Below are 22,875 nucleotides of genomic sequence, written 5' to 3'. Positions count from 1 at the left end.
TTTTTGTTCGACCTGTGCATCAAATGACATACTCATTGGGGATTCCTGCAGGTGAAAGATTTTATGTGACCCCCTTTCCCTGCTCAGTCATGAAGTGTGAAATCCACACCGACCATAATACTAACAATGACAAAACAACAGGCTGTGTAGTATAAGCAATACAGCATTTTGACGACTTTGAAAGTCGTGTAGTAGCGAGAATTTATCTTAAGTAATGTGTCAAGGCAATCTACATACAGGTACAACTAGGCTAGATAGTCGGTGCCCATTTAATATGAATCAGTTGCAAATGAAGCAGGAAACTGGCAGGACGGACAGCTTATGCATTAACTTACCTCATAATCATAGTATGACTTTAAAGTATGGTATATGTATAATACAATATGACGTTCAGGTCAGGACATAAGTCAGCTCAAGTGACTTTTATTTTTGTCTCTGGCTTTTGTGTTGATTCTTTCCCTCCTTTCATTGCAAAATACCTTATGTCACTGAACTCTGTCAGCTTAGATTCATGTAAACTTTGGCAAGTGCAAACTTGTCATCTCAAATCTTCCTGAGAATAACTTCTGATTGCGTTATTGTGCTGTTCTCAAGAATAATACTTCCTACTTCCTGCATAGGTGGACTTTGTGCGGAACGTGATGGCAGGGGACCACCTTCGGGAGGAGGAGCACATGGCTCTGGAGACCCTGGTTGCCAACGTGCCCCAGTCTCGAACTGTGAAGAGCAACAGTCTGGAGCTCACTCCCTCCAACACCCCCCAGCTCTCCCCGGCTACCACTCCTGCCAACAAGAAGAACAGGCTCCCCATAGGTACCTACCTAACTCCATGGCCTGTAGGCCTCCGTCTTCCTGCCTCTTTTTAAAAAAGATGTATTGATGTTCTCAAAGTGATGCAACCTCATGTAATTTCCTGACGTGAGGATCTGAAAGATACTTTGCTTTGTAGGAATTCTACAATTTGAAACAAGACCTAGAGAACAGAAGTGTAATATTTTGCCTAATGAGAAGCAAAATAAACAAGTAGAGTTGAGTGGTGATGACTAGTGAAAGGCCTGTGTTTTATAGGAAGCTAATGAGCTTCTTCTCAGCTTGTTATAAAGATAATTAGCATGGCCTGGATTGAGGCTCAATTACAGAAATGACAACCAATTAAATTACCAAATATAAATGAACTCCTTTTAATTGGAATGGATGGAAAAGATGCATAGACTACCTTCATTAGCATTCTCAAGACAAATGATGCTGTAGCAACACCCATTTAATTAGAAATGAACCACTTGTGCTTGCTACTCTGAAATATGACGTTTATACACACAATCTTGACTTAATACTTGAAATACTTTAAACATTTTAAGATGTACTTTGTAATCTTTCTCCAACTCCCAATCTTGTCCTTCTCCTTTCCTCCTGTGCTGCCATTGAATGACCAGGACAACACTTAGCTGCTATAACATCCTGGGACCCCACAACCACCACTCTGTCTGCTCACATTCCATTAGTAACCCCTTTTGGTGGGTAGCCCGTCAGTCGTGGTACAGCTGGAGTGGAAGTTAACCCATGTAACTGTTGTTTCACCCACTTGCGTGTTAGATAACACTCATTTAGTCCATGCTCTTAACTGCATAGTAACCTCCCTGCCTCGCCACTGTTACCTAGCACTGCTGTTGTCTATGTGCTCTCTCACAATGCTTGCTTTGCCTTGCACAGTGCTTTGGCTCATTATTAGAGCTGAAATGTTGTTTTTCCACTCATTTCGTTTTCTAAGTTTTCCCCTTTTTGCTTCCTCATTCAGCGGAATATGGCTTTTCATTACCAGGTAGAGTGGGGAAAAATCTTACCTTTCCTTCTTCTGGTCTGTGCCTGAGTTATGGTCAAAATAAGGGAGACACTGGTGCAGTTACTTCCCACAATGATGGTGGCTCTCTGATGGTGTGGTTTTGTTCTTGATAGCACATATGGCATCCACTCATCTCTGAGAAAGTCAGGGCAACATGAATTATAGTGATAATATCAAGGAAGTGGTTATTAAGTGGTTATATTGGCTCTTTGTGTTTCTAAACAAATTGGAGGATGTAAAGTGTTTCAGTGGGTACGGTTACATGCACACTAATATTGTACTATTATTCTGAATGTGACAATATTACAAATTTGATATGGGTCATTCAAAGCATATCCCACTTTGATATTCTGAAATACGCCTTATGTAGCATTTTCCTATTAAGACATGTGGAATGTGCCGCTATTATTTGGGTTTTAATAGTATTCCTTAAACATGAATACAGCGCATTCTGAATATGTGTCTCAGCTGGTGTTTTTACCGCAGTCTGTGACACACGACCTCTTGCCTGTTCAGTCAGTGGTTGAACAAATGAAAGAGGGAGGCTCTGTTTGACCTGTCGAACAAGTAAAAAAACAGAGGAAATGGTGGGAAACAAAATCCTGACACAAGCAGCTCTAGCCGTTCTAGTTTTCCATGTTTTGACGTGACAAACGACATGTGAGGACACGTCAATTGCAATCACGTCAGCTGCATGTAAACAAGAATATTAGTGGAATATTCCTTTTCATTAGCCATGTGAACCGCTTAAGAGCAAAAAACAGAATATTATGTGCATGTAAACGTAATCATTGTCAGATCTTAAAAAAACGTGTGTTTTATTGTAAAGTGTATGATATAACCAGCTTCTTTAAACCATTAATTCCCTCTTTATACTTTGTTGGAAGCATTGCTCATAATAACACTTGTATAGAAAAGGAAACACTCTCTAGGATGAGTGTAATGTGGTCAAATGTGTTCATTGCCTTCATGTAATTCTTATGAGATGATTGGAGAAGTGGGTACTAGACAGCCCATGCATATTCACAACCTTGGTGAACTCGTGTAGTATCTGTACTTGCTCTTTTTAATCAGATTTTTTGAAGTGTATCCAGTGGATGGAGCTAAAGAACCACTGCTGTGTGCTGCAGCCACAGACACACAGGAATGGAAAATGTCCGAGTGGTTTTTAGAGTGGCATGAATGTCATGTGCTGCTTAAGTATTTCACTATGTCAGGCCTGTTATTTTAATCCCAGACACATTTTGAAAGCAGGTCACTTGGTATCTGGACATGCACATAGTACCACGTTTCAGCACAGGACATACTAAATTATATCAAGAGTGAACATGTTAACATGTGTATGTAAAGTAAGTGTTACGATGTTCTACACACTTGTATTGCTAAAATTGTTTGTTCAAATAATCCAGCGTATATAGTGTCTTTGGTTTTCTAGAGACAAAAGCAAAGCTGTGTATGCGCTTGTGTGTGTGTTTTCAGCTTAACCAGTGAACTGTGATGATACCATTTTCAGATTTGAAAAAGCTGAGCCTTTATTATTAACCTACTACTGTCTAACATCTAAATATGAGAGATACACTTGTCTTCAATGTCACACCAGTGTGTAGCTACATAAGAAAAGAATTGGAAATCATTCAAAAGGAAAATTTGACATTTTTATTTGTGAAACTGACTTGACTTATAGCTTATTTAGAAGTCATTCTCAAACTTATGAATAGCACTTAGAGGCAACACACTGGTGTGACATACCAGATGAGTTGGTTCTGTAGTTTTAATCTGTAGGCCAGAGCTGTTCATTTTCACAAATACTGTTTGGTTAAGCATCAGTTCCTCATTCCTGAACACTTTTGGGTTTGAAACATAGCATTATATCTTCTTTTTAGTGTCCTCTGAATGTAACAATCAAATAATAACAGTTTCCTATTAATTCCCTCCAACCGACCAACCAGCAGCTGCTCGCAGCCGCAGCCGTACCAACATAGCCCAGGAGGGGGAGGCAGAGGCCAGCTCCCAAGAGTCCCTACAGGAGCTGATGCCAGAGGAGGTGCTGGTGATTTCACTAGGAACTGGCCCACAGTCTGTCCCTGGGATGATGTCAGAGAATGAGGTAATGTGACTTGAATTAATGTAGTCATTTGCAGGAGAGATGATGATGTGATAAATTTAATGTCGTATTTTTTCCTGTCACTGAAGGGGAGTAAGACTTCCCAGAGTCTGTGTCATACATTTTGCAGTGCTTAGTGTGTGCTTACATTATTATACAACTGATAAGAAACCTTTTATCTCATATATAACCAACCCCTGATCTAAATTTAACTGTCTCATGCTGTCTTTGAGTGAGAAAATGCCCCTAACAAGAATGACTCATGGTTGCTAACTTGCAAAGCAAATTAGCAACCAAACATAAGTGATATATTTTAATGTATGCTCTTCCTCTCTGTTCTGCTCTGTAGGTATTGAACCTGCAGATGGCTGATGGAGCCCAGGGGGATGGCCATGCTGATGATACCAAGCTGCATGGTAAACCAGACAAAACTCTGCGCTTCTCCCTCTGCAGTGACAACTTGGAAGGCATCTCAGAGGGTCAGTCTGCAGTCTGATGACACATGAAGCAGAGACATAACTAATCCATGTGCTGCAATGTTTTTATTTTATATATTCAAAGTATTATCATATAAAAGTCACAAGGTCTTAATTGATCTATGACCTGACAGCTGACTGAATTACTGACTGACCCTGTGGATTTTTACTGATTACATTTTTTTCCTCAGGCCCATCCAATCGTTCTAACTCTGTGTCATCTCTGGACCTGGAGGGAGAGTCTGTTTCTGAGCTTGGAGCCGGACCATCAGGGAGCAACGGGGTGGAGGCTCTACAGCTTTTGGAGCATGAACAGGGTATGTGTGTGGGTGTATGTCTGAATGCTTTTCCAGATAAGGCAGTTTTGTAAATAGATGAAAGATATTCATTGCGGGCCCTGTCCAACACACTGCATGTCTCCTTTAGCTACTACTCAGGACAACCTGGATGACAAACTGCGCAAGTTTGAGATTAGAGACATGATGGGTCTAACAGATGATCGCGACATCTCTGAGACGGTCAGCGAAACCTGGAGCACCGACGTGCTCGGCAGTGACTTTGACCCCAACATGGATGAAGATCGGCTGCAGGAAATAGCAGGTGGGCCTTTCTTACCTGTGATTGCACACATTCAAGCCCTGCATTAGCAATCAAATTGATTAATCTGCACAGCTTGTGTGATTATAGCACCTTTTATGAGATGAATTTTCTGCACACAGGGAGCTTCCTTGACTGTTGATTAAGTAGATTTAGGGAAATGTCACCACCTTGTGGTGTGTGGGTGAAATAGCATCAAAAGGCAGGTCTTAAGATCAGCTCAGGCACTATGAAGAAATGCACTGCATTTAGTGGCAATGCTTATATCTTTTCATGTGAGTTTTCTGTGATTGAAAAAAATAATTTGAATTGTATTTCAGCATTTAAGTTCACATCGTCAGTTAATTTGTTACCTATTTCAACACGATAGTAAAATATAGGCCAGTGTTTCTAGTTGTTTTTGTGCACATGGTTTAATATACTGTTATGTATTTAGGTAGATGTTTGATATTTGTCATTTATGTTCCAAATTCAGTGCCACTTCTGTAATGCAATTTTCTGCCTTACTACCAAATATTAACTTAAAACAGTGTTTAGTTTGAGAAACACAATATATCCTAGTATTTATGCTTTTGTATTTAAAGGTCTAGTGTGTAAAAATTAGGGGGATATCTTAGCAGAAATTAGATATATTCACATCTATGCTTTCATTAGATTAGGATCACCTGAAACTAAGAATCATTGTGCATTCTTTGCTTTAAACGGAATTTGTACTTCACAGACAAAGCATTTGTCTTTTGCTGGACACTTTTCCCCCCCACCAATATGACATGCTAATGTTTTTAGCACAAGTCTATGGCATTTTACATTGTATAAATTAGCCTAGCCTCGAGCGGACTTTTCCTCTACTCATATAAAACCAGGGACAACAGCAACATTTAACAAAGGTAACGTTACAAAATTTGGCTCCATTACAGCTCACAAGGTTCACTGACAAAACAATGTTCTTATACTAAGCACGTATTCCAAGCAAATACAACATGCTAACATTATTAGCACAAGCCTATGGCATTTTACATTTGTATAAATTAACCTAGCGATGAGCTAAGATTTCCTCTGCTCATTTGAAGCCAGGATAAATCCCGAAGTATAAGTCTCCTAAGGATAAATCTCACACCAGACTTAATTTCATTTTAATTTTAATTTTTAATTTAATTTTTTAAATTTTATATACTTTATTAATCCCCGAGGGGAAATTCAATTTTTCACTCTGTTTGTCAATTACACACAGGTCTGAACACACACATGCACAAACTGGACCTATACATGCACTAAGGGGAGAGATGTCAGAGTGGGCTGCCCATGACAGCCGCTCCGAGCGGTTGGGGGGTTCGGTGCCTTGCTCAGGGGCACCTTGGCATTGCCCAGGAGGTGAACTGGCACCTCTTCAGCTACCAGTCCACCCTCCATATTCTAAAATAGACAGGAGGTCTGCATTACTGCGACTTATAGTTACATTTCTGGGAAGGCTACGGTGTAGGGTACGGCACTGATTCGAAGCAGATGTATAAATCCCGCTTTAGAATTTGCTGTTAATGTCTACATACGGAGCGGGTCCTCTTCCATGGAGTTCTCTATTTTGTTTCTACGGTAGCCCAGAACAGACAAACCAAAGACTGGCTCTAGATAGGGTCATTTGCGTTTTTGTGTTGTGTTGTTTTCCTACATGCTTGGCACACAGGAAAAGTTTAAGTTGGTTGCAGTGTGCAACCTCACTATTAGAAGCTGCTAAATCCTACACGCCAAACCTTTAAGAAAAAACACTAAATAATCGTTGGTAATATTCATCTTTTGATTCTGAATTTGAGGATGAAACAAAAATGACCAATTTCTTAATGTTTGTCTGTTTTCCTTCTGCTGCCACTGACTCTAAGACTTCACTGCATATGCAGTTATCTTCCAGTTGGTAAAATACACTTGGGAAATGGACGCATAAAAATAGAAAATGAACTCTAGAGGCAAAACAAGTTATTTTCTTCATGTCCCTGGAAGTACATCCTGAAATTAGCTTGTATTATCGCGGTGGCAGTATCTAATAAGTACTTGCATAATCATAACGTGCTGATAAAAAAAGATAAACATCTTCAGCAGATAGTGGAGAGCAAGTTCAGCCTCTGCACTCTGAGCCAAAGCTATAACGCTAAGACACAGGTTGTAAAAATGACAGGTTCATCTAATGTGAAACCAGCTGTAGACAGCATATTTGAGTCTTGGTTTTATTCAGACCCACATCCTCCTGTCTCCTCTGCCTCAGTCTCTTTCTTCACAGCCTTCCCCCTGCCCATCTCTCTCTCCTTCTGTCTCTCTGACATTCACTCAGTCCCTGCAGTCTTATTGACCTTGGTTCCTTCTCATTTGCATCCACCATTTTTCATTCTTCGGAATATGGCGTTGGGGGACTTTTCCATCATTAAGTGAATTTACAGCGATTTCCTTATGTGTTTTCTCCAAGGGATTGGGTTATGAGATGCACATTAAATATCCATTAATACCTCATTATCCCACTGATAAGATTACCATGATAATGAGGCAGAAATTCTAATTGTTTCACTTCTTGTTGTGCCACTCATTTAATCATCCACCTGAAAGACAAGTACTCTGCGCCCCTACCTTGAAGACTGTAAACACGGACAGCGGGATAGAGCTCTCCCACCGCCAATGAGAGCCCTGCCCCCGCCAACATCAGTACACACTGTTGCCTGGGTGCTGGCACGCATGTGTGCTCGTGGTGTGTGTGTGCCATGAAGTGGAAGCATGACATACCAGGGGGTGCGGCTACCACAGGTCGACTTTTTGGTCTTGAGCCTTGGCCACTGACTCCAACTCACACCTGCTAGCTCCTCCACATTCTTCCACCTTGTTAAGCCACGGCCTCCCAAATGGAGATGGAGGGACAGCGTGCTGAGGACTTTGTGGGAGGGTAGGCAAAGCGGTAATTTGGTTGTGAGTAATGCTAGGCTTAATCAACAGCTCAAAGTCATGGCCCTGGAGGCCGGGGCAGGGTGAGATATTACCATTAACCTCTGACCTTTGGCACAGTGGTATATGTGCCTGTGGGTCCCAGCATGACATGCTCGCAACCTCCAACTCTCTCTGTGTCTGTATGCAAAGCTCACTGTGTCTGAAGCGCTATCCACACACCATCCAGAGAAGGGGTTTCTAGTGTTTTTGCTTATCTCTGGCCATTACACAATGTTGTGTGAAAGTCAGACCAGGAGGCATACTGTATAAAGTAATGAGATAGGTTTTAATTAAGATATAATGTGAAAGCAATACATTCAGTACAGTATAGTGCGGAAACAATTACTCACTTAATTGGTAAGTGGATTGAAAGAAAACTTTATAGATTAGTCATTTCAGTCACTCATCAGGAAAAAATGCCAAACATTTGCTGGTCCCAGCTCTCATATTAGAGGATCTTCCACTTTGGACATTTGGATGTCTTCAGGTTTTGAACTGTTGGTCGATTAAAACTAGCGATCTAAAAATGTCCCTTTTAACTCAGAAGTTGAGATTGGCATTTATATTATATTAAAATGTATTAAATCAATCCTCCAAAAGTCTAAAAAAAAAAAAATGCAAAGTCATTGGGAAAATAATTTTATGAATCTTTTTTTTTCTCGGCTTCATTCATTCATTCATTCATCTTCTAACCGCTTCATCCTCTTGAGGGTCGCGGGGGGGCTGGAGCCTATCCCAGCTACATCGGGCGAGAGGCAGGGTACACCCTGGACAGGTCGCCAGACTATCGCAGGGCTGACACATAGAGACAAACAACCATTCACGCTCACATTCACACCTACGGACAATTTAGAGTTATCAGTTAACCTAGTCCCCAGTCTGCATGTTTTTGGACTGTGGGAGGAAGCCGGAGTGCCCGGAGAGAACCCACGCTGACACGGGGAGAACATGCAAACTCCGCACAGAAGGGCTCCCACGCCCGGGATCGAACCGGCAACCCTCTTGCTGTGAGGCGAGAGTGCTAACCACCACACCACCGTGCCGCCCTTTTTTCTCGGCTTGAATTGTAAAATGAGTAGAGTAAAAATTCAACCAGATTGGCTATTTAATCATTAAGCTTCATGGCAGTAACTGGTATAAGATGATGCATACAAGGCTTGATGTATATTATGCTAAAAGTTTTTCAAACTGGGCACCATAGAAATCAAAGAAGAACAAGAAACACAAAATCGCCAAGAATACTCGCCAGCAAACAGCAGATATTTCCCAGTTTGTTCAACAGAGACAAAAAGGACTTGTTTTGTACTACAGCATTTTGGCAAAATCGACCCTAACCCAAAGTTACTGATGCTGGTTCATGTTATTTTTTAACCCTTGAATTTTGGTTATCTTAGAGAAAGCATGGATTCATTTGTTATTAACCTTGATCCATTTGAATTTTACTGAAAGAGAAAGAAATCGTCTGTCACTCTGAGTTACTGTTGTTTACAAACTAAAGAAATAAGAGATGATTTTTGTTGAGTTTTTACTGAATATTTGAAGGCAAACTGTCAGATTGATATGTAAAACTATATCACTTATTTTGTTGCAATTCTGTGTTCTTAAATTAATGATTGTCTATACCCTGAAATATTGTGATATTATTTTAGGGCCACATCGCCCACCCCTAAGCCAGCTACCATATAAAATTTGCTATCTTGTGGGCATAATTTCTGTTGTGGCATTCTCAACTTCATATGTTGCTCATATTGAAAATCTGAATTATTCATTAGAACTAATTACAGCATCAACAGTAGTGCCACAACACTACATAGAGGCTTGGTAAAGCACAAAAAGGTGCCTTCAAGATGACTTTGCGACTCTAGAGGTGATTTACTTTTCCAGACAAAAAAACTGAAAGCTGGCTCATGCTGTGGAAGGGGGTTAACTCTTTGCTTCTCTCTCTCTCTCTTTCTCTCTCTGTTTCTGTGCTCTCAGGGGCAGCTGCGGAGAACATGCTCGGCAGCCTGCTGTGTCTTCCTGGCTCGGGTTCAGTACTGCTGGACCCCTACGGCTCCACCATCTCAGAGACCACAAGCGAGGCCTGGAGCGTGGAGGTCCTTCCCAGTGACTCAGGTAGGAAGCTAGGTTTGTTCTGTCGACTCTTCGCTTCACTTATTGTCTCGATTCTTACACCTCATCTCAATGACAGTCTCAGATTCATCCACGTGTGTGTATGCATGCATATTTATGTTTGTTAGTGATAGTGGGGGTTGGGACACCAGGTGTGGTTGTACGGTATTCCATACCAAAAATGTGTGCGTGCATCTGTCATCATATTTGTGTGCACTAGCCTGTCTTTCAGGGCAGATCTGTGCGTGCCAGTAAAAGGCAGCTCAGGGTTTCCTTAGAGGGACCACCAGGTGTGTTTGCACCTGTGGTGGAGCAGTAGGGAAGGAAGCACAAGGACAGCAGCTGTCCTCAGTCAGCTTACACGGTGTCAGTGTTTTTATCTGGCGAGACTTAACATCGCATTGCTTTGAGACTGGTCTCTACATATTGTATTGTTACGACATTATTCACGCAGGGCATGAGCTTAAATAAGTTGTCAGTGCCAATCCAAATGCAAAAACAGTCTTATAAATCATAGATAATACTTTCTTTGTCTGTTCTTACAAACTGAACATACAGTCCGAACCTTTTATTAATGAGAAATTATGTGCTTAACTCCCCCTTTTGAAAACCAGTGTTTTGTGAAAATCAGTAGAGTGCTTTATTAACAGCGTTAAGTGTTTCTTTGAAAAGCCTGGGCCTCATGTTAATTGAAGTAGTACACCATTTCAATATGTGCAGTGCAGAAATGACATGCATGAGTGTCTTGATTGCTTTTTGTTCCGTTTGCTGCTCCTGTTCTGCTCGGTAATAGCGCGATCGGAGGCTTGCTTCGAGTACACCGCTTGTTTCATGGCTAGGCAGCAGAAAACTACACTCTGAAGAGCACTTCACCAACACATTATTACTAACGAGCATGCAAATGAGTACTGCTGTTAGTATGGAGCCTCTGGGTTCGACCCAACAGCTCCGTTGGGCAGCCAAAGAATTGGCCGTACTAGCTTTATGGTTTGGTTTGGCAGTTATAAGACATGATAATGTATGTTTTGTTTGATTTCATGCATATGTGCGCACTTGGTTCCCAATGATCGTAACGGGGGGGGGGGGGGAATGAAAGAATGACCATCATCTGTTGCAAACTGCCATGAGTACAGTGAATCATAAGTTTCTTTTAAATTTATCCAAATTTCAAGCGAGAAATGCACACATTCTTGTCTCATGTCTTTTTTTTTTTTTTTTCTAAAGAGAGATTTTTAATATGTATATTTCCCCCTTTGGGTCCTTTTGCAGAAGCACCAGACCTGAAGCAGGAGGAGCGCCTGCAGGAGCTGGAGAGCTGCTCAGGGGTTGGCAGTACCTCTGATGACACAGAGGTCAGAGAGGTCAGCTCGAGACCCAGCACACCAGGTCTCAGTGTCGTCTCAGGTATAAATCTGAACTACTCTCTCTCATTTCCTCTCTAACATCTGCTTTGTCTACCTAGGTTTACTTTCACTCTTTCACTAAAACAGTGTTCTGATTTGAGTCACTTTCGTCCTCTACAAGTTAAAAAGGTCCTGGTTAAATAAACTGCTGTTTCCCACCCTCCTTGATTCTGTGTAGAGTGGTTATGTTGCTGGCAGGGTTGTTAACCAGCGTAATGAGGTCAGTGTTCATTTTCCATGTAACGCAGGTTATACTGGTTGTCTTTTCCGTGGGCTCAGGCGGACATGCTATGTTGACACGCATGAAGTAGTATCCTAGATTAAGAAGCCAGCGGTGATGTTCGTGGCTCAGCTCACAGGAAAACGTCCTGTGGGATCCGGCCGATGGATAGTCTGCATCTGATGATCGCTCTTATCTGTGTCTCTTCTCTAACCCATGGGAGCTTACGCTACCAATTTAGAGTTCCCAGTGGGTTCCCATCTGAGAGAGAGCATACTGTAAAGAGAAAAAAAATATACTCTTTTGTTTGAAACATTGAACACGCACAACAAGCCAAAGTATTTTACTGTAGAGGTGATATGGAGTTGTTTTTGTCCTGAATGTCAACTGTTTTTGTGTTGTTTTATTTGCTGCTGCAGGCATCAGCGCAACCTCAGAAGACATCCCCAACAAGATCGAGGACCTGCGGTCAGAGTGCAGCTCAGACTTTGGAGGGAAGGACTCTGTGACCAGTCCAGATGGGGAGGAGTCAGGCCACGGTAGGAGAGTGTCACATTCCCGCTAGGCTAGCTAAGCCATCAGTCCAGTGTCTATCTGGTCTAAACAGCATCAAGCCAAAGCTATCAATCCCTGTCGCTTCAGCAGCTGCCACCAAGTTCAATCACTTTTAGTTCTCAGCAACTGTAATTGTTGCGCAAAGTTACAGTGTAGAGTTAAATATTCTTTGTTAGCATGGCTGGGGAATCACCAGGCTATTATCTTTTTAACTAAAGTTATAAACAATTTCTTAAAATAACAGCAATGTGAATTTGTGCATCAGCGGTTAATTTAGTAAATGCTCTTAATTGTCTGGTATCCTCTTGTGTTTTTACAGGAGCACACCATCTGACATCTCCACCATCACAGGCCGATTCCTTACTGGCCATGTTCGATCCCCTCTCCTCCGGTGAAGGTAATTTGCACTCCCAGAATGCTCTGCAGCCAATCAGAGCTAGAAATAAGTATCATTAAATCCCTACCCTAATGTCACGGGCTCACAGAACAGCTTGAGCTCTGTGGAATGAACCAAAAGAGCGCCCGCGCCCCTCACACACACCTTAGCCCAATTACTGGTCATATTAGAAGCGCAAATTAAATGTCATTTCATTTGGCCCATTTAGTGTCCCGCATTATTCTTCGCCGTCTTTGTTCCTGTGCATTGTGTGTTGTAGCGCAGGTGGGAATAGTGTGAGAGAGGAATGGTCGTGGCTTTGTGTCTGTGGCAAGGTGAAGGGATGACAGGTTGAGAGACCTCACCCCAGGCTCTTTGGCACTGTCCCCTCATCCCACTGTGCTCATGGCACGAGGCTGCCATTGGAAGCTTTTCAGGAGAGAGAGTCTACCCTTGAAACAGGTGGCCTACCTATACCTAGGGCTCATCTCCCACTAACATCTCTCTTAAGCACGTTCCCCCACTTTTGAGGTGTTTTTTTTTTTTTTTTTTTTTACACAGGTATAATAATGTTTAGCTGCTCTTTAGAAACAAGTGCCACAGAACTGCCTCTTAGTAAACCTGTGTGCAGGATTTCATTAGTTTATTTAAAGCTTTAAAAAAGGTTCAGTACAAATATCTGCTTAGAGAAGTCTTTGTGGAGCCTGCAGTGAGCTGGTTAGTAAGCTACTCAAACATTAAAGCGATACAAATATAAAGTGCACAGGGATGTTTAAATATTATCATTTATTTTCAGATTTCCTCACCCTCTTATCTTCTCCTTTATCACCTCAGGCTCCTCCACTGGCACAATAGTGAGGCCCAAAGTGCACTACGCCAGGCCCCCTCACCCTCCCCCCGATCCTCCCATCCCTGAAGCCAGTGCCCTGGGGCAGGAGACGCGCCACTCTCTCTTCACGCCCCACTGCCTGGCCCAGGCTGAGCTGGAGCACACCAAGCAGCGCCACTCCTTCCCTGACAGGCTGGTCCGTAGCCGCAGCTCTGACATCGTGTGCCCAGGCCGCCGGCCCACAAGTGACCCCGGCCTTAACCGGCGGGTCGCGGCCGAAGAGCGTGACCCTGCTGGGGCCTTCGCCTTAGGACCGTCCTCATCCCCCAGCAAGGACTCCCTGAAAGGGGAGGTAAGCAGCTACAGTTGTGTTTTTATTAATGTCGCTGAGGTTCATCTTAGAATTAGCTGTTGTGTGTGATAATCCAACTGCTAGTGTCTAAGTGTTTCTTGGTAATCTCATCCAAAGGTTGAGGACAGGAAAGACAGTGATGATGAGAAGTCTGATCGCAACAGGCCATGGTGGAAGAAACGTTTTGTGTCAGCCATTCCCAAAGGTAAGGAACCAAAACACCAGGCCATTTTAAGCATGTTGTCGTTTCTAAACCAAAAAAAAAAAACAACTTCTATACATTTAAAAGTGATCTGTTTGATTGCAGCGCTCCTTTTATTTTTGTTGCTAGAAAAAAGTTCTCCTAATCACAACCGACAGGAAATATCACACTTTAAAGAGCAGAGCGAAAACCAATTTATAATGTGAGAAAGAGAATGATGATCCATGTTGTCCACTCCATTGCTGATGCTCCAGTTGGAAAATCATGTTTCTTGTTGTTTGAAGTTACCTCAGAGACGTGTCCAGTCCTTTTTCTCTCACGTCTCACTGGCTGCAGATTTATATAGACTTTTCAAAGCTAATCAGTCATCAGAGGAGCTTTAGCTGCGTAGATTGTATGGCTGTAGCCCTCCCAGCAGTGCTGTCAGCCAGCGGCTAATGGTCATTAGATAGACCTTTCTGTCATCAGCACTGATAGATGACACATCTCTTGTTGCAGTCCTACTCTACAACCATCTCTCATACATCTGTCTGGGAAATAATGAGCTGTGCCCACACAGAATGACTGCTTATTACTCTTTGAGATAATGATGTTTCTTAAGTAAACATTAAATTGATATTCATAAAATGGAGGACGGCATGCACATGGAAGTAAGGAGCCGTGAAGCTTAAACCAGCAATCTCCAGCCAAACCTCTGTAGAGTCCATTGTGTCTGTCCTGTTGCTCTGCATGGTGACGCACAGTCAGTTGTCCATCAGAGCGGCAGCCTGTGTGTGAAAGGCCAACCCTGTCTGTTGTGTTCCTCACAGTGCTGTATTGGACGGCTGAGAGTGATGTCCCAGGTAACGCTTCCACGCTGTTGTCATTCAGCTAGCTTTTACTGCCGGGGCCAGCGGCTTCGTCCCCACGCTGCTTTGTAGAGTTCGCCTTAGAGCTGTAGAGCTGTGATGTGACATGGTTGTAGCCTGAGTTCACACGCCCACACTCCTCATCCATGCATCCGTTTTGTCACACCCTTTCTTTTTTTTTTTGCTACAGTATGTTACCATTTTACTATATGGAGAATACAGAATATCAGTGTGGACACTCCACCCAGTGTTTTCTCTGTGTGTCATTCAATTGTAGACCCTGTGTCTCTCTTGTTTGTCCTGTTTGCACCTTTGGGTTAAAGGGAAATTTTGATATTTTTGAACTTGGACTCTATTTTTTTATATTTTTGTGTCTGAGTGGCTACTGGGAACAACAGTTTTTGAAATTGGTCCAGTACTGAGAGAGCTGCAGCAGCGAAACAGGCTGCAGTGTAATCCCTACTGGCGATTATGCACCATCAATTTACGCCCATTTAAAGTTCTTGTTTTTGCCACTGACAGGTTCAGGTTATTAGTGTCTCACAACGTTATGGAAAAACCCGACAGAGAAATGAATTTTTTTTTTTCCTTCTGCTGGTCTGTTTGTTATTGTGACAAAGTCTCGCTCAAGGAGAATTCTCGTTCTGAAATCTCACAAGTGGTGACTTAATACAGGAAAAGCAATGGTGGAAACGTTGGAGCACAGAAACCGTCGCTTAGTGTTATTTTAAAGATTTTTAATGTCTGAATATTAAGCTGCTTGTGTGGAAAAGTCCGCAAGATTTCACAGCAAGACTTCTTCTTGAGCGAGACTTGGTTATACACACTAGCAAACTGACCAGATCAGCGAAAGGTAAATGTCCTTTTTCTCTGTAGGGATCCATGTAGCACCCAGTAATGTAATCATTTCCTGAAAATGTAATAACACACAAAAAGTAATAAAATTTGGACTTAACTTGATCAAAATGTCATAAAACCCAATAATATAATAACTTGACCAATAATGTAATAACATGTCTTGGCTGATACTGTAATAACATTTTTACCGGTGGGTCTTTTTTTCTCTCATAACAAATTGTGAAATAATTTTCATGGATATTGTCATAAATTGAAAAAATATGATTTTTTTTTTGTGCAAGTAAACAAAGTGTTGTACCGCACTGTACTGCACTATACTTTCCTGTACTAGATGAACTGAACTAACTGAAAACACGTACTTCTGACAGTGATGTCATGCTTTCAATGTAAACTCTAGGCTTCATGACGTATTTGAAACTTAGAACAGATGACAAATGGGACATTGTTACCAGGCAAAGATGCATCAAACAAAAATCCCTATCAATATGAATCCGCCCATAACAATGCTGACTGGTCCTTGTGCAGGGAGCGTACATTAGACTAGAGTGGATCTCAGGTTAGCAACCATCAGAAAATGGCAAAAGCTGCAGAAGATGGCGAACGTTACACAAGCGAGCAATGAAGGAAAAACAGTCGATTCAGTCACTGTGAAATGTTCTTTTTCATGTGAGTCAACAGTGATTCTTATTGAAGTGTCTCCTTTGCCTGGCATGAGTATTGGTAGAGGGGGGTTTACAGACCAAATAACCTAATAAATACCAATGATTATCCTGCAAACAAAAATACATTGCATGAGTTTGGTTGTACTGTTTGAATGCATTTATTTACTATTTGCTATTAACTATAAATCTAGTAACAAAAAAGCAAACCAGTATTTTTTGGGGTTATGGTTAGATGTGTAGTTATTACAAGTTATTACATTATTGGGTTTCAATCAAGTTAAGAGCAAATTTTATAATATCTTTAGGCTTTATTACATTGTCTGAGCATTACATTTTTCTAGTGGACTTAAATTGACAGTTGCCTATAGAGATCACATTCCAGCCGGTTTTGCCTCTGCGGCTGTTGTGGTCTCTGGACCAATTTAAAAAACTCTTGTCTCTTAGGCACAAAAACACGGGAAAATAGGGTCCAGGTTGAAAAATACCTTTAAAAGGATAAACATCAGTGGGCCTATGTACATCTTTATCCACTGGATTTTTTATAACTTACAGTGGAACTTTGTGATATTCTGCTATGAACCAGTGGTTTGAAAAAAAAATCACCATTTCAATATTATTTTGCTTTTTTTTTCAGTGAAGTTTGACACTAGACTTTTTGGGGAATGTATGATGCCATACATCCTACATTGAGATTTTTAGTCTCAATACCAACCATGAAAATACACCAAAAACTGTACCAAAGTGGCTGTCAGCAGGCGACTCATAATCAGCTTGTCATCCAGCGATTGTGAAAATGATGTCAGTGCACTGATTGCAAGCCTCTCCTCTACAGCGCCCATAGCTGCATTTCGGAAAAGGGACAAGCACGAGAAAGACGACATTGTCCCGGAGCGTGTTCCACAAGGTCTGTCCTGGTTCTGTTTAATTACGCTCCTGATTGGGGACAAAATACAGAAATCTTATATGGTGGCTTTAATTTTAATGAATCTTGTGTGTTAATGGGTTTATCAGATGACCCGTTGCCCAGACAGAGCTCTCAAGCACAGGCAGCTGAAGACATCCTGGACAAGTACAGGAACATCAAAAGGACCAGCCCGAGTGATGGAGCCACAGGCGGAGCTTCTTACGATGGTACAGGAGGTCAGGAGATACTTGTTTTTCTATATACTGCTATTACATACAGATGCAGCAGATAAATGGAATAATTTGCCATGTTTTGTTCATGTTGACAGATCTGTGTGTTGAGGACAGCGTTCACGACTCTCCTAGAGAAGACACTCTGCAGAACATCTCCACAGATGACCTCCCAGACTCAGCCAGCCAGACAGCACAGCAGCATGACTCCAAGTTCTCTTTCAGGTGAGAAATTCTCAAACCGCAATTTACAAACGATGAGGCTCGCTGCAGTAGTCGATGTTAAGGGTCTTACAGTGTTCAGGTTATATACAGATTATACTCATGACTGCAGCAGCACCAGAGGAGCAGGAGTCAGATTTGAGAACAGTTGACCGACACGACGATGGCAGAGGATTTGGTGTCAAAGCCAAAGTGGCTATTTGGCAATATTTCGGATTTAAGCCTAATCCTAATAGAAATCTGTGAAAGCAAAAAGGAGTTAGTTACATCACTAAGAAAGTGGAGGTGTGCAGCTTGTCTCCTGCAGCTCTTCGTGTAATGGCTCAGTGTGCCTGCTGCTCCTGTTCCACTGCTCCCTGCAATATTTCAATTGGCTCTGGTCTCGTTCTGTAGACACATTTTTGATGGACGGTAGCGGTAAGTGCTAAGCTCAATGAAAAACACATTGCATTTCCTGTGACTACCTCATAATAAAGTCAACTCTTGTTTCACCAGTACAGTGCTTTTGAATGTGAAGCTGCAGCAGTAGGAAATGTTTGGTTTGCATTAGCAGTAACTTAACACAGTGCACTACAGATATTGAACGTTGACGATGTGTCCAGTTTAATCACAAACACAGGTGTTGTCATCAGTTTATTAACCAGTGAGAACATTTCCTCACTGTGGCATCCCTGCATTCAGTCTAAGCAGATATTTTTGGCCATTGCTTTTAATTACATTTTTATTTGTGTGTATCTTCCAGTGATGCAAAGAAGAAGTTGCGGTTGGCGTTGTGTTCTGCAGACTCAGTTGCTCTGCCCATCATGGCTCCTGCGACCACACGAAATGGGTTGCCTGACCACATGGACTCTGAAGGTAGGCAGTCTTTGTGCATCTGTGCTCAACCTGTCCTGTAGTAGTGCTCCTGTACTAACATGTAATAATGTATAAACTGATCGTAACAGTCCATTGAAAATAGAATAAGAGTTAGAGTGTATTAATTCAGAGCTACTGTGAACTTGGTACTATCTACCAGACTTTAGGTATCTTTGTCGCATGTCTCCACAGGGAGCAGGGCACAAGCCCTTAATGTTGGCAGGCATCCAACCTGCTGAAAGTGTCCTTAAGCAAGACACCAAATCTGTACCACCTTCACCTTGTGACTCACCTTCCAAGGTTTGGGGCAAGGTTGAAAAAGTGGGGGATGTTAAAAGAGAATTCCCATATGGTGTCAGGAAAATATCCCATTATTAAACCACCGTGTGTATTAATAATACTTGTGTAACCACACACATTAATATTGGGCCAACATTTTACCAGAAAGATACAAGTATTCCGATGCTGCATAAAATAAAGATGGACCTGTGAAACGTTCTTAGAGCAATCCCGCAGGGTACCACCTTCACATCAGCACAGTAGCAGTGACATCCTGTGAAATAATACCATAAGTAAAACCATAAGACTAGATCTTTTTGGCCATCAGTCACATTGTCATGCAGAGGCAGCAGGTTGATCAGATTACAGCAGCCAGCCATTCCTTTCTGAGCGGCCAGTGGCGTTGTCTAATGCTGTCTCCCCGTCGTCCTCTCTCTCTCAGACAATGAGATCGTCTGCTTCCTGAAGGTCCAACTGGCAGAGGCCATCAACCTTCAGGATAAGAACCAGATGGCCCAGATCCAGGAGACCACGCGCTGTGTCAGCCGCTTTGACGCACGCACCTGCAGGAAGCTGCTGGCTGCCATTGCGGAGGATTACAGGTAACTGTGGAGATCTGGAGAGTCGATGCAAGCTCACTTAGAGCACCCATGGGTCTCTCATGTTGTTATCTTTACTTTGTTTACCACAGAGATGTAGACAACAGTACAGTGGCAATAATAGAACACAAATTTCTGTGTGTGTGTTTCCTGTAGAAAGCGGGCGCCATACATCGCTTATCTAACCAGGTGTCGTCAGGGCCTGCAGACCTCTCAGGCCCACCTGGAGAGGCTCCTCCAGAGGGTGCTGAGAGACAAGGAGGTAGCTAACCGCTACTTCACCACCGTCTGTGTCAGGCTCCTTCTTGAGCACATGGAGTCCAGGATGCTTGACTTCATCAAAGGTAATGGACGTGTTTGTCCTTCAGCTGGCAGGGAGGAGAGAGAATCCTGACCTCCCTGACATCTTATTTTCTGCTGCCTTTTCCATTTTATACAGTATTTACAATGCTTTTATCAATATCAAATCAAACAAGATATACATTAAAATATAGAGGCAGTCCATCCCCAAACATGGGGAGGTTTGTTGTGTACCTTTTAAATTGACAATATGAAATCACTGCACATCTTGGTAGCCCCATTACTAGAGATGTGTTCCCTCTGTTGTATTATATTATAATCATGCCTGAACAACTGTAACTCTGTTTTTACCTGTTTAAACTATTGCTCAGTCTCACAATTGTATTTGTAGTTGGATTGTTAACTAAATCTGGAAGAATTTGTCATCACAATTTTAGAATAACTGCTCTAGTTGCCCATTACATTTAGAATACATTTTGAATGTTTTATTAATCACCTACAAAGCCATCCATAGCCTAGCTCCAGCTTATATTTAAAAATGTTTAACCTCTTAAAGTCCAGCCAGGCCCCAAAGATCAGCTGATCAAAACTGTGCAATTTTGGTTATGGTCTGTCAGCTCTGAAACAGACTTCCCCTTAGTGTGAGATCGGCAAACTCCGCTTTGAAATGCCACCTTAAAACTCTCTTTTGCAAGAAGGCCTAGATTTAACACTAGTTTTATTTTTCCATTTAACTGTTATTACATATTTAAAGTGTGCTTGTTTTGTTTTGTCATAATGTTAGTATTTTTATATGGACTTCCATATATTTTCGCACTTCATTTGATTTAAATCCAAAAAATTTGTTTATTGACATTCTATCTGGTTTATATGCATTCGTCTCTTATATCTGCATCTTATTTATCTATATACATCATTATTTCTGTTACTTAAATTTTACCTGCTTTATATGAGCTTCTTTTTCTAATTATGTATGTATGACTTTACTTAAACCTTCATCAGCTGTTTGATATATGTGCTCTCATGTTCTTAATTTTTGTATGCAGGGCGTCTGCAGGTCCTTAAAAAGTCTTAAACTGTCTTAAATTCAATGTTACAACAGTAAGGCCGTAAAGTCATTAAATAGTCTTAAATTTGAATTTGTGAGGTCGTAACTACCACAAACATTTTATCTAATTTCATGTATCCCTTTTTGTATTTCTTTCAGTCATTTTACTTCATACTTGCACTTACCTGTTGGCAAAATGTAGACTTAACTCTAATAACCAAATTCCTACATAACACTTACCTCTGCCCCAAACCACATATAGTACTTACCTGCAATAATTAAGTGTCTCAAAAAAGCATTAAATTTAATTGTCTGATACCTGTAGACACCCTGGTTTGTCATACAAGGTGGTTTCTTCATTTTTAATTTTATTTTGCCATTCTGTAATCTGGAAAGCCCTTTGTGTTTAAGCATAAAAAATGTGATATAAATGAAGTTAGTACTATTATTATTGTTATAATGGTTAACATCCAAATATATTTACAAGTATTCGATATGCCTATAAGTCTGTACAAAGCATCACCTCCCAGCTCCACTTAAATCACCTAAAACAATCCTGTAGATGCACAGTCGAGGTTGCAGCTCCGTCCTGTGCTGGTGTTACATCTGTTGTTTCTCTGCTCCCCTCCAGCGTTCCAGGGGTGCACAGCAGCGGATGACAAGACAGCAGCAGTGGAGGATTTTCTGCGCTACTTGTACGGCGCCATGGCCCGTGATGCCATTTGGCAGTACGCTAGCGAAGACCAGCTGCAGGACGCCCAGATGGCTATCGAGCGCAGCGTTATGAACCGCATCTTCAAACTGGCCTTCTACCCCAACCAGGATGGAGATATTCTCAGAGACCAGTGAGTAGCTGGAATCACACCAGTAGCACACAGTTTCACCAGGCAGTATTCCAGTTTACCTCAGTTATGTTGTAAAGATTTTAACACTTAGAAAGAATGTTTTCTCATGCCTTGGCGTATGGACAAAGTTATCAAAGTGGTTTTGTCCTGGTGTGAAAATTCCTTACTTTTAATTAACTTAGAATGGGGCATTCCCTGTCTTCATACTGCCATCATGTTGTAGCAAAAATAATGTTGGTGAGGTCCATGTTATTGAGCAACTACATGTATGCAAATCATTTTAAGTGATGTCACATATTCAGAAAATGCTGTAAAGCTTTAATGTGTGCCAAAGCTTCTGTGTGAAGCATATACAGGAAGTATGATTCTATAAACCATGAAGGTTCATTTTAACAGCTAACAATTTCTATCAAGCCAGGGAGATTGATTTGTGAGTTTTCTTTTGAAGAGTTGAAACCACTTAATCAATCACAGAAACCCAGATTGAGAGATGGATTCAAATATATTAGTATTTAGCTGAGCAGCTGCACAGATTGGACAGACTGTTGTCATACACTGAGTTGTTGTGTCTCTCACAGGCTTTTCCACGAACATATCCAGCGGCTCACAAAAGTTGTGACGGCCAATCATAAAGCTCTGCAAATCCCAGAGGTATCGTCTTTCTGACATTTTTTTCATCACTTGCACGCATTTGTGGAGAAGGAAGTCAGACTTGTTGGAACACGAAGCTTCAAAAGTGTTGATCATTGTTTGAGTTTTGTGTTTAACTTTCCTGGTTGCAGGTTTACCTGAAGGAGGCTCCCTGGCCCTCTGCACAGTCTGAGATCAGGACCATCAATGCATACAAGACACCACGAGACAAAGTCCAGTGTATACTGCGCATGTGTTCCACCATCATGAACCTCCTCAGTCTGGCCAATGAAGACTCTGTCCCTGGAGCAGATGACTTTGTCCCTGTGCTTGTCTTTGTCCTCATAAGGGTAAGCTGCTTCATATTTCCTCACTTTCTTGAACACACAGTAAGCTGTATTTTTAAACAAATTTTTCAGTATTGATCACTCGACTTGACTTGAAAATGAAGACTAAGAATGATAATTAGAAAATGATTCCCCAAATGACTGTAATGTAACTACAGGGCATCATAAAGACTGTTATCTGCTAACCTGTGTGGATATATTTTACATATTTACATATTTAT

The 22,875-nt window shown here is 41.6% G+C and overlaps 1 protein-coding gene across 4 annotated transcripts in view; it reads left to right on the top strand.

Moving 5' to 3' along the window:
• gapvd1 (GTPase activating protein and VPS9 domains 1) overlaps positions 1 to 22,875 on the top strand; it is a 36,716-nt gene that overhangs the window by 10,802 nt on the left and 3,039 nt on the right. Inside the window, exons 7-27 of one of the 4 annotated variants that reach the window (XM_049578167.1) lie at positions 621 to 813; positions 1,434 to 1,514; positions 3,793 to 3,947; positions 4,294 to 4,423; positions 4,612 to 4,737; positions 4,847 to 5,020; positions 9,956 to 10,093; positions 11,360 to 11,494; positions 12,133 to 12,252; positions 12,588 to 12,665; positions 13,479 to 13,825; positions 13,943 to 14,030; positions 17,228 to 17,299; positions 17,407 to 17,535; positions 17,628 to 17,754; positions 18,494 to 18,606; positions 19,328 to 19,487; positions 19,641 to 19,828; positions 21,464 to 21,677; positions 22,256 to 22,328; positions 22,460 to 22,657. In XM_049578167.1, the coding sequence (XP_049434124.1) occupies positions 621 to 813; positions 1,434 to 1,514; positions 3,793 to 3,947; positions 4,294 to 4,423; positions 4,612 to 4,737; positions 4,847 to 5,020; positions 9,956 to 10,093; positions 11,360 to 11,494; positions 12,133 to 12,252; positions 12,588 to 12,665; positions 13,479 to 13,825; positions 13,943 to 14,030; positions 17,228 to 17,299; positions 17,407 to 17,535; positions 17,628 to 17,754; positions 18,494 to 18,606; positions 19,328 to 19,487; positions 19,641 to 19,828; positions 21,464 to 21,677; positions 22,256 to 22,328; positions 22,460 to 22,657 (3,039 nt within the window). Of the gene's footprint in view, positions 1 to 620; positions 814 to 1,433; positions 1,515 to 3,789; positions 3,948 to 4,293; positions 4,424 to 4,611; positions 4,738 to 4,846; positions 5,021 to 9,955; positions 10,094 to 11,359; positions 11,495 to 12,132; positions 12,253 to 12,587; positions 12,666 to 13,478; positions 13,826 to 13,942; positions 14,031 to 17,227; positions 17,300 to 17,406; positions 17,536 to 17,627; positions 17,755 to 18,493; positions 18,607 to 19,327; positions 19,488 to 19,640; positions 19,829 to 21,463; positions 21,678 to 22,255; positions 22,329 to 22,459; positions 22,658 to 22,875 lie in introns of all 4 variants that reach the window. The other 3 variants (XM_049578166.1, XM_049578169.1, XM_049578168.1) reach the window with 3 other exon arrangements.

The sequence above is a fragment of the Epinephelus fuscoguttatus genome, linkage group LG6 (genome assembly GCF_011397635.1).
Source record: "Epinephelus fuscoguttatus linkage group LG6, E.fuscoguttatus.final_Chr_v1".
Taxonomy (NCBI): domain Eukaryota; kingdom Metazoa; phylum Chordata; class Actinopteri; order Perciformes; family Serranidae; genus Epinephelus; species Epinephelus fuscoguttatus.
This window is presented reverse-complemented; position numbering and strand designations above follow the sequence as displayed.